The sequence below is a fragment of the Rhamphochromis longiceps genome, linkage group LG20 (genome assembly GCF_057381845.1).
Source record: "Rhamphochromis longiceps isolate RC_006_pf linkage group LG20, R_longiceps_female_GT1.1, whole genome shotgun sequence".
Lineage (NCBI taxonomy): Eukaryota > Metazoa > Chordata > Actinopteri > Cichliformes > Cichlidae > Rhamphochromis > Rhamphochromis longiceps.
Window position 1 is genome coordinate 38561511 of NC_140576.1, and position 12343 is coordinate 38573853.

Below are 12343 nucleotides of genomic sequence, written 5' to 3' on the forward strand. Positions count from 1 at the left end.
ACATTACAGCGCAGTAAAACGGATCTTTATTTCCAATTCTAACCAGCTGTAGTTCAAACTATGAAACGTATCCGACCATTACTGAGCGACAGTAAAACCGGCTTCCAAACAGCACAGCGACACCACCTCCTCGACCCGACGTCCGAGGCCGGCTGATGAAGGAGTACCCACTCGGGCAAAGTTCGATGAAGGATGAATAGTCACCATCGCTGTCACGGAAAAGAGGGACCCAGGCGCAGTTCTTGCTCACAGAAACACAGTGCGTTTATTTACAGTGAAACAGACAAGTCCAACAATCCATTCAAAAGTGCAATTTTCCAATCGTGCTCGTCCCTTGCTCCCAGTGCGTTCCGTGTAGTAACTCCCTTAGTGTGTGTGCTCCCCAACTCGCTTCTCCGCTCGCCCCTCCTGGAGGAAGAAGGAAAATCCAGCGTTAGCCACACGCTAGCCGAATAACACACTCACACTGCTCGCACAGACTATACCAGTTCGGAGTAATAATCCCACGTCGACTGTCGCCGCGAGTCCAGGTTAAATACCCCTTTCTAGCCTGGAGGAATGATTACCAACCACTGGTCAGGTAATCAGCTGCAGGTGGGCCGGCAACAGCGAAGAGGGACTCCCAATGACGACAGTCGCCAGGACACGCCTCTCCCACGGCGCACACTTCCGTAAACAACCCCGAGGGCCAGGGAGGGAGAAGCAAACACACATACAGAAAACATAAACACAAGCAGGGTCGTCCGGAAAGGGCCGTCCGACCGTGACAGTACCCCCCTTCTAACGGGAGCCTCCGGGCGACCTGGCAAACTTGTCCGGATGCCGGCGGCGGAATTCCCTCACCATGCGATGATCGAGAATGGCAGACCGCGGCACCCAAGAACGTTCTTCCGGACCGTACCCCTCCCAATCCACCAAAAACTGAAAGCCCCTACCGCGGCGCCGGGCATCCATTACGCGAGCAATGGAATACGCCGGGGCGCCGTCGATAATCTGGGCGGGTGGTGGGGGCCCAGGGGGCGGGCACAAAGGGCTGGTCCGGACGGGCCTAACCTGAGAAACATGGAAGACGTTATGTACCTTCATAGCAGGCGGAAGGGCCAGCCGGACCGTCACCGGGTTCAGGACCTCCTGGATGGCAAAGGGGCCAAGAGACCGAGGGGCCAGTTTCTTGGACTCAGTCCGAAGAGGGATGTGCTTGCTGGAGAGCCACACCCGCTGGCCGACCTGTTAATCCGGAGCAGGAGTGCGACGGCGATCCGCCAATGCCTTGTTCCGCTCGGCCGTTCTCAGGAGTGCTGCGCGCCTGGCCCGCCAGTCCCGATGACAGCGCCTAAGATGGTGCTGGACCGAGGGAACCGCCAGCTCTCCCTCAGAGATGGAGAGGAGAGGGGGTTGATGCCCCAGCGACGCCTCGAAGGGCGAGAGTCCAGTCGCTGATGACGTGCTTGCGTTGTGGGCATACTCCACCCAGGCCAACTGCTCGCTCCAGGTCGCTTGGTTCGATGATGCGACGCAACGCAACATGGCCTCCAGCTCTTGATTGGCCCTTTCGGTCTGACCATTAGTTTGGGGGTGGAACCCGGAGGACAAACTGACCTGAGCTCCCAATTCTGCACAGAACTCCTTCCAAACCCGCGAGGTGAACTGAGGGCCACGGTCGGAAACAATGTCCTGGGGTATGCCGTGGAGCCGAAACACATGCTGCGTCAGTAACTGGGCCGTCTCCAAGGCAGAAGGGAGCTTGGGCAGAGCAATGAAGTGGGCGGCCTTGGAAAAACGGTCAATAATGGTTAGAATGGAGGTGTTACCTGCAGAGGGAGGCAAGCCGGTGACGAAGTCCAGGGCGATGTGCGACCACGGGCGTTTTGGAGTGGGTAACGGTCGCAGGAGGCCAGAAGCAGGTGAGTTGGAGGTTTTGTTCCGTGCGCACACCGGGCATGCCGCAACATAGTTCTGGACATCGAGAACAAGAGAGGGCCACCAAAACAAACGTCGTAGAAAGGAGACAGTGCGATTTTTACCTGGGTGGCACGAAAACTTGGCAGTATGTGCCCAGTGAATGACCTGACTACGCGCTGCGGCCGGAACATAAAGCGTCCCTTTCGGACCCGTGCCAGGGTCGGGCTCCTGTCGCTGGGCGTCCCTGACCACCTTTTCAATCTCCCATGTTAGTGCACCCACAATGCAGGTGGGGGGCAGGATGGGTTTTTCCTTCTCGTCCTCATCGGTCACGGGTGCGAACTGGTGCGACAACGCGTCTGGCTTAGTGTTCCTAGAACCGGGCCTGTAAGTAATGGAGAAGTGAAAACGAGTAAAAAATAAGGCCCACCTGGCTTGTCGGGCGTTGAGGCGCTTGGCTGCCTGGAGATACGCCAGATTTTTGTGGTCCGTCCACACCACGAAAGGCTGCTCAGTGCCCTCCAGCCAATGTCGCCATTCCTCGAGGGCCCACTTGATGGCGAGCAACTCCCGGTCGCCCACATCGTAATTTCTCTCGGCCTGAGACAACCTGCGGGAGAAGAACGCACAGGGATTAAACTTGCCGTCGATCCGTTGGGAGAGAACCGCCCCCACGCCCGAATCGGACGCGTCCACCTCGACGACGAAAGGCCGGCCGAGGTCCGCCTGGACGAGGACCGGAGCCGAGGAAAACAGGTGCTTGAGCCGATCAAACGCTTGCTGGGCTGCGGAGGACCACTGGAAAGACAACTTAGGAGAAGTTAGGTTGGTTAGAGGAAGGGCTACCTTGCTGAAATCCCTGATAAAGCGGCGGTAGAAATTGGCGAAGCCCAGGAACCTCTGCACCTCCTTGCGGGTCTTGGGAATAGGCCATTCCACTACGGCTTTGACTTTGGCCGGGTCAGCTCGCAAACGCCCCTGTTCCACAATGAAACCCAGAAAAGAAACAGTTTCCACATGGAACTCACATTTCTCCGCTTTCACAAAAAGGCGGTTCTCCAATAGGCGCCGTAGAACCAGACGTACATGGTTGATGTGCTCAGTCTGCGACCTGGAAAAAATCAGAATGTCATCCAGATACACGAAGACAAAATGGTTAATAAAGTCCCTGAGCACATCATTAATCAGGGCCTGGAAGACCGCGGGGGCGTTAGTGAGACCGAAGGGCATCACTAAGTATTCGAAGTGCCCCAGGTGGGTGTTGAAAGCCGTCTTCCACTCGTCACCCTTGCGGATGCGAACCAGATGATAGGCACTCCGAAGATCCAGTTTGGTGAACAGGACTGCCCCATGTAATAGTTCGAATGCCGAGGCCAGCAGGGGGAGTGGATATTTATTCCTAACAGTGATCTTGTTCAGCCCTCGAAAGTCAATGCAGGGACGCAGGCTCTTATCTTTCTTCTTTACAAAGAAGAATCCTGCTGCTAAAGGCGAAGTAGATGGGCGAATAATACCTGTGACCAGAGACTCCGTTATGTAGCATTCCATGGTCTCGCGTTCCGGTTTAGACAGACTGTAGAGCCGACTTGCTGGCAGGGGAGCGCCTGGGAGTAGGTCGATTCCACAGTCGTAAGGCCGATGTGGAGGCAAAGACAACGCCTTATTTTTGCTGAATACCTGGCCGAGGTCGTGGTAGTCGGCGGGCACCAAGGAAAGGTCGGGGGGTGAGGAGCTTTTCGCAGAGGCGGTCCCAGGATTGTCCGGGACAGCGGCAAGTAAACATTGTTCATGACACCGCGTGCTCCAGTCGATTTGGGGGTTGTGATGTTGGAGCCAAGGAAATCCCAGTACCAGTGGGGTGTGGGGGGCTTTGAATACCAACAAACTGATCTTCTCAGAGTGATTTCCCGAAATAATGAGTGTAACCTCCTGAGTGCGATGTGTGACGGAGGCTAGATGGCCGCCATTTAAGGCTGAGACCTTCAGGACCTCTGGAAGGGGAAGTAGGGGCAGGCCTAAGATGTTGGCTAACTCTTCGTCTAGGAAATTTTGTTCAGAACCAGAGTCAATGAGTGCGCAGCAGGAGTGAGTGAGGGAGTGAGACATTAATTTAGCAGGGCAGCTGAGGTAAGGGAACACTTTTGTTGTGGCGCCCGCCAGTATCCCCACAATTACTGACGGGCCGACTCTTTTACTCGGTCTGGGCAGGAGTCAACAAAATGTCCTCTTTTTCCACAAAGAAAGCACTCACCAGTCCGTTGTTTGCGCCCCAGTCTAGAGGAGGAAAGCTTGGCTCCGCCGAGCTGCATGGGTTGCTCTTCATCCCCGTGTTGCTCCTCCTCCTCACTTCTCCACATCAGAGTAGGAAGGTCCCTAGATGTACCCGTGCCCCCAGCAGGCCGCCGACCATCCCCGGCTCTTCTGCCGAACTCCCGCATGTGGTCGTCTAAGTCAATACACATATTGATTAGAGCAGACAAAGCTTTAGGCAGTTCCTTGGTTGCTAACTCACACTTAATATTCTCATTAAGGCTGTTGAGGAAGGCTCCACGCAGTGCTTTCTCCTCCCAGCCCGACTCCTCCGCCAGGATCCAGAACTCCACGGAAAAGTCAGCAACACTCCTCCTACCTTGCTTCAGAGAAAACATGCGATGACCTGCAGCATCCGAGCTAGCGCCTTTATCAAACACACAGCGAAACTTGCTGAGAAAGACGTCATATGACACAGAGGGCTGGGTATTTAAAACTGCCTGAGCCCATTGAAGCGCCCGCCCAGTCATAAGTTGCACCAAATAAGCGATTTTAGCAGAATCAGAGGCAAAGGCACAAGGTTGCTGTCTAAACACAAGAGAGCATTGCGTCAAAAAACCCCGGCTCCTCCCCAACTCGCCGTCAAATTTTTCAGGTGCGGGGAGTGAGTACTCTCGCTGCCGCGGTGGAGGTGAAGGAGGAAGCGGACAGGCTGCCGCGGCTTCCAGCGAAGGGGCGGGCTGCGTTGGAGCCGTATTAGGTGAGGAAATCAACATACCTTTAAGCTCTGTCATGGCTTGCAGAAGCGCGGTTTGTTCCTTTGAAACGTGCTTCAGCATTTCCTCGTGTCGCTCCAAAACCTCCGCTTGGATAGACAGCTGGCGTGAAGCAGAATCCGCTGGGTCCACGGTGGTGGGATTATTCTGTCACGGAAAAGAGGGACCCAGGCGCGGTTCTTGCTCACAGAAACACAGTGCGTTTATTTACAGTGAAACAGACAAGTCCAACAATCCATTCAAAAGTGCAATTTTCCAATCGTGCTCGTCCCTTGCTCCCAGTGCGTTCCGTGTAGTAACTCCCTTAGTGTGTGTGCTCCCCAACTCGCTTCTCCGCTCGCCCCTCCTGGAGGAAGAAGGAAAATCCAGCGTTAGCCACACGCTAGCCGAATAACACACTCACACTGCTCGCACAGACTATACCAGTTCGGAGTAATAATCCCACGTCGACTGTCGCCGCGAGTCCAGGTTAAATACCCCTTTCTAGCCTGGAGGAATGATTACCAACCACTGGTCAGGTAATCAGCTGCAGGTGGGCCGGCAACAGTGAAGAGGGACTCCCAATGACGACAGTCGCCAGGACACGCCTCTCCCACGGCGCACACTTCCGTAAACAACCCCGAGGGCCAGGGAGGGAGAAGCAAACACACATACAGAAAACATAAACACAAGCAGGGTCGTCCGGAAAGGGCCGTCCGACCGTGACAATCGCGCTGCCAGGTTTCAGTTAGAAATAAGAAGTCCAGTTTTTTTTGGAAAGAATAAAATCGTTCAGCAGGAACGTTTTATTAGTCATTGATCGAGCGTTGAAAAGCGCCACTCTCAGCGAAGTAGAAGACATCTCATTAACAGAAGCGGCCCGATTTAGGGGACGAAGAAACAGAGAGTTTGATCCGCGACGCTCATAAATTCCACTCACCGCGGGGATGGAAGGCCAAACAACCGGAGAGTCTGGATGAACACTCCTGAGGTAGCGCCGCCTCATAGATCCAGGCACAGCTAGTCCCCGCTTCCAGAACAGTCTGAGTTTTACCTGGACACCTGCTCTTCCTCTCCTCCTCCGTGATTTGCGTGGACCCAGAAAGGCTCCACAGATGACACCTAACGAAGATCCAGACACTGGTGTCGGCAGCGGAGGATGGAAAATACCGCAGGAGGATGAGGCATCTTGACTTAACATAAAGGATCGGGTGGATGACAGCATCAGGCGATCACAGACAAGGGCAGCCAACACATTAGTGACAAAAAGCAAAAGAAGAAAGGCCGAGAAAAACAGCACAGAAACTACGGCCGGCAGCGGCAAAGCCAGACACAAGCTGTCCAAATTCATGGGCTGCAACCTCCTGAGGACGCATTTGTAGGCCGATTACGTCACAGTGACGCAGGCTGTCCAAATTCAAAGACTCCTCTGAATGCAGCCGACAAACGCGTCCTCCTTTTCCCCGAATTTGAAGGATGGGTCGGGTGTGTCCTTCGTGGCCCGCCATATCCACCATATCGACGTTTTTGGAGACGTCTGCTACCCACCAGCTCGATAGCGAGCCGAGAGCTCGAGTGTCACTGGAGCCGCTGAGAACGCCACAACTCCGGCACATCATTTTCAGATCACCGCGGTCTTTCGCTACTCGGGTTAAATGTAATATATAAGTCACTTAGACAACCTAAAATGTTACTGTTGGGCTTTTTTCAGTGTTTTGTTTGTTCGTGAGTAAATCGGTTTGGCTGAGATTAAAGTTATTAGATTAGATTAGATAAAACATTATTAATCCATCGGGTGGGTTCCTCCTTGGTTTTCACACAGCTGAATAAACGTCAAACAGAAAACTGATTAAACAGACGTGTGAGACGGTCGAGAGTTTACGCGGTCTGTGTGGGCCTGTCACTACCCGATCCGTACCGGAAACCCGATCGGTACCCCGCATGCGCAAATCTTACGTCACTTCCTCTCTTTGCCAACATTGCGACATTCAATATATTTGAATGACACGGTTAGCGCCCAGTTAGCTCCTAGCATTTCTCAACAGCTCTGCCTCCTTTTCGACTACCGGGACATTTAAGCAATGGATAATCCGTATACAAAGAAATTCATGCTTTTCTCCTCAACAGAGAGCGTCCCCCGACTGAACAACAGCGCCGTAAAATAAGAAGAATGGCACCTAATTACAGAGTTAATAATACAGATTTTGTAATATCTCACGTGTAGATTCATCAGCCAGATTAAGTATTTACTGACAATTGACAGTGATAGCGCACATCATCATCACTATTCCAACAATCCTCTCCTCACAGACAAGCATAAACACACTCGACTATCACTAAATCAGATTTAACACACGTTTGTAATGACGCTAATTCAGTTTATAATAGGCTTTATTCGCTCAGTCAGCAGGTGGCGGTATCCTCGTACATTGGGAGTAAACTGCCATTAAACGAACAGAAGAAGAAGAAAACATCTGCACATGCGCAGTACGGATCGGGTAGACCCGATTTGTACGGTCAGACTTTGCACATGCGCAGTAAGGATCGGAGAGTCCTGATCTGTCACTATCTTTTTATTTTTCGTTTTTGTCTACATTATATTGAAATGTTTCATTATCGGAAACATTTTAAGAGATACTTATTATTCTTAACATCTCAACAGGTACTCTGACCCGTAACTATCGTAAAACGCTTCGACTGGAAGTAGACACCTTTGGCGCATGCGGGGTACGGATCGGGTTTCCGGTACGGATCAGGTAGTGACAGGGCCGATGCAGCCCATGAATTTGGACACAGCTACAGGCGCCATCGTACCGGAACCGGAAGATGAGGGGTTGAAGGATGGATCCTGGCCTGTGGGAGCAGACAGCTGCCAGCTAGCAAAAAAAGATTTAAAAAAACTATTGCACAACCAAAAGGTTTCTGGGGGGGAAACATATAAGTCCGTCTCTCTCCATGTATTCGCGTGCAAGCACGTCGCTCCCATAAATCACAGAGAGGGCAGTGGCGCACACTAATGACCTCATAACCCCTTGACTTATGTTATTATTACAGAGACACCACACCATTGTGACTGTTACAAGTTCCACAGGGTTCAGTGCTACAACAACATTTATTTTTACATTTAACTAGGTTCTGCTAAGCAATATTATTATATAACGCTATATATACACTTTCATTGCTTTATCTGTCTATTAGCACTGTGCTTATATGTAAAACCAGGCATCAGCAATTAAAACACATTTAGTGCACTACAAATCCTTTGATGAATACGAGGCTTTAATAGTTTTACTGAAGCTCAGTGAGGTACATAAAAATCCAGCATTTTGATAATACAAAACAAACATTTTCACATTGGTACTGACCAGAAATATTCTGAAATGACTATGATATTATCAAGTTACTGCATATTACATGATGCATGTAAAGAATAAAATGTGATATTCAGATGCACATTGAACAGATCAGTACACTGAATTTTTCTAGAAAAAAGGATTCAGGTTGCTTTGAAACGAGCAACACTGCCACAAAATTCATGAAGTTTTATCTCATGTAAACAAACATGTCATTGACATATAGGTAAGTTTAAAAAAACGATGACTTGGTCGCATTTTACATGCACACTCATATATAACCTGATAAACAGTATTTCCTAGTTACAAATAAATACATTCAATATAGGCACAGCCAGCAACTAAAAGCAGGTTGTTACGGCACATTCAGCACAGCCTGGCGTCCGGCCGTCATTCCTTCGCGACACAGGTGCATCCGACCGCCAGATCGAACGGACAGCTGCAATACCCATGCGTGCCTATGCTCTCGTACACCTGAATCTGTACGAAGATTGGTCTGGCCACCATGTTCTCCACACTGCAAGGCATGCATTTGGCCTCCTTGATCGTCTGTGGTTCTCGGCCTGCTTTAGAGTTGTTTCTGAAACACAGGAAAACAAAGTCCACGGATAAACGGAAGTGTTCAGGTGTGACAGTGTCAGACATTAAGATCTGCTCACGCTGGACTCAAAAGCCTGTGAATTTTAGCTCTAACACATGTGCTTGTCCCAGCACTGTGTCCAACCTTTCCTCTGCTAAAATCAATGTTGAAATCCAGTTTTTATGGCTGGGTGGCATAAAGTCTGCAGCAAGATTGGACTGACAGGGCATTACCCAGTAATCCTCCACGACTTCCTGCTCATTTGTGACAGTAATGAGATCATAATTTACAAAATGAACATTGTGTTTTATTCAGTAAGACCTGAAACCAGCGACTGAGACCATGAAGTCATGAGGGCAGTTTAGAGTGGCCCCCACTGAAAGTGCATCCTTACACTCCTGAAGCACCAGTCGTATATATACAGCTGTGTTTGTATGATCAATGAAGCCTAAACTTTTGTTCTTTCCTGGCTTTAAGTAAGTAAACTCACTGTAGTTTCCAGGGCGCGACTGAAGAATTATGGAGGTCGGACACATGAGTGAAGTACTGCCTGTGATAGTGCTGAGCATGGTTGCAGTTTTGAGGACAAACCGGGCTGCTGAACGCTGTCCCCATCAGTCCCAGGAAGAGCTGGAAGACAAGCACACATTTTGACACAATGACACCGATCAGAGGCTTTGACTGATCTGTCTCCAACGTCCCTCCAAAAGAAGCTCGATGAAAACGCTTTGCTCTGTACACACACATCACACAGGTTTGTGTAGTAATGAGCTGTGCAGTCCAAAGCTGTTTCCAGGCTGTCACTGTGAGGTGAAGCCAGAGCGTACAAAGCATCTGCACACCTGTTCTCCAGGTGACGGCTCGTACTCACCAGAATAGCGCTGGAGTTCATGCTGAAGCTGCTGAGCTGGAATGCGTCTCCTCCTGTTCACCTGTGTAAACTCTCTGCTGGCACAGAGCTGCTGGTGTCTCCCTGTCTGAGCACACCTGTTTTATCCTGTCACTCGCTGATGAAAGCTCATTTGCATTGTGCGGGGGAGGTGGCGGAGCCGTGTCAGCGGGATGTCATCATCGCGCGTACACATCAGTCAGCGAGTGTGTACGTGGTTGAAGTTTGTTTTGTGTCGGGGCTAAATTTAGTCTGAACCTGCAGGCTTTCAGTCAGCTTTAAGCTTCATTGTTCCCGAGGGAAACTTTCAAGTTTCAAAGCAAAGAGAGAAAATCAAAGGTGAAAACATAACATGATATTTCAAAAGGTAAAAAGGCTGTAACAGAATTAAACACACATTTAATTATTTCATGTAATTGAGCTCTTTTAGATATGTTATCATATCCTGTAGTTGGCTTTTGACTTCCTGACCTGCTGATCAGTTTGAAGTTATCCTGGATTATTGAGCACTTTCAGACTTCTTCTCTGGTTTTCAGGCTCTTATTTTGTCAAGTCAGCCTTTGGGATGATCAGTCAGAATAAATACTGACATTTATCACGGCTTAAGGGAAACGACATTTGACCTGATGCAGCTACAACTGATACGACCTGCGTTTGGTTTCATGTCCAAACTGAGCGTCAGTGTTCAAATGTCTCGTTATCCAATCATTTCCCTCGAGGTTCAAAATTCCCAGGCTCGGGACACCGTGACAGGGATTTCCTCGTCTTCTGCTACATCACCAAAGCGCAGCTTTCCTGGAATTTGACCCGGCCTGACACCCACACACCGATAGAAGTCCTGATGCAAGTGTGGGTTGGAACAAGTAGGAACAAGCCTGCTGCCTACTCTCACTACTTTCACAACACCTGAAGCGCTCACCTAATGAAATTCCAAACAGGCAAAGCTATAAATAGAAATCTTGGAGGCCAAGCAGATACAGGCTTTGGAGCCAAGCAGCTTTGGATTCAGGAAATGTGCGTGTTCATGAACAAAGCTGCACACGCTGAGTTTCATCACTATCCCACACACCTTACAGTGAGAGCAACAGTTTTCTGTGAATGAACCTTATAGTGCAGATTAACTTGAATCCCCAGATTAACTGGGATTGTCTTTTTTTTGTTGCCTGTGCCATTTGGTTCTTTAACCGTCAGAATTGTTGTCTGAAGACCAACAAGGAGACCCAATGGATTTACTTTGCCAAGTGGACCATCACGGCCTTGCCGTATTGGTCCATTTGATCGACCTTTGTTGTTATTATTTATTTTATTTTCAGTTGTTACAGACGGGACAGACATGACTGAGGGACAGGAAAGGGAGAAAGAAAGATAAAGGAAAAGAAAAACAGAGCAACATACTAAACACAACACCGTCACGTTAATCTAGCTAAGTGTAAACAGCAGTAAATACTAAATACTGAATGTTGTTGTGTAGCAAGCAGGACCGACAGCGCACAATGTGCTTGTGTAGTAGTTTATGTCTATGAACAGTGAACACCCGTGTGCACACCTGTGTGGATCAGCGCGCTTGTATTCAAAAGGTTTCCCCATGTAACGGTCTGCAAGAGGATGTAGAGAGCCATAGCCCCGTCTCCCAGGGCATGAATCAGGCACGGTCCAGGCTCCAGACATCCAGAGGCCCCAGAATACGAGGACACAAGGAGGACCACCAGGGGGGCATCAGTGCCCCCCTCCTGGGAAGAGCTGAGGAGAGCCCCAGACGAGGGGTCACCCAGCAGCCACGGAGCAGAAGCCAGAGGGGGCTGCACTGGTGCGTCTATCGGCTCTGCCGGCAGCCAGCTGTGCCAGAGTGAACCGAGCCGCAGGCCCAGAGGCCCGAGGGCCCCCCACGCCCCGGAAGAGGCCTGACCAAGCAACAGGCACCAGGCCCCGCCAAGTAGTCACCGGGAGTGAGCTGGTACATACCTGAGCGCCTAGCCCCGGACACCAAGAACCACCAACGCACCGACCCCTGAGGGCATCAGTCCGGCAGGGAGTGTGGTGAGGGGAGACAGGCCGTTGGAGTGCCTGGGAGTTCCCAGAGAGGTGGAGTCTAAGACCCGACCTGACATATAGACACAGACAAACAGGCACACACAGACACAAACATGCATTCCCACCCTCATGCACACATATACAAACACTCAGCACTCACCCAACGTAAGGATGGACATAAATGGACATGTACACACAATCACACTCCCCAAACAAACAAACAAACTCTATACCCTGGGTCCAGGTACCCTCGGCACCTAGACCCAGGAGATGTTACCCTTTCCCCCGGGTGGAGGCAAGCAGACCGCCCCAGGCTCTGCAGCAGCAGGGAGGCCCCGCATCCCAGATCCCAATCGGACGGCCAACACCTCCTCCCAGCCCCCCCGCCCCGATGGCCAGCAGAGAACGGGGGTGTGTGAGGACCCCATACCTCCCTCCTCCCGCTCATGTGTAGTGTTGCTGCGTGTTGTTCTAAAGTGCATTTAAAACACGGGAGGGCATGGTGCTGCTGCCAGAGAGCAGCAGGTGTTAGCACGGCCCCTCCCGAGAACCCTCAATGCCTACAGGTGGGCACCGGCGTCAG

At 50.8% G+C, this 12343-nt stretch overlaps 1 protein-coding gene across 1 annotated transcript; it reads right to left on the minus strand.

The window, feature by feature from the left end:
- Positions 1-208: 208 nt before the first annotated feature.
- LOC146645951 (uncharacterized) lies at positions 209-5072 on the minus strand (the record flags this gene model as incomplete). Its single annotated transcript, XM_085392621.1, has 3 exons — positions 209-408; positions 4154-4531; positions 4931-5072. Coding segments are annotated over 3 exons (627 nt in total), but the record flags the coding sequence as incomplete, so codon positions are not given.
- Positions 5073-12343: the final 7271 nt, after the last annotated feature.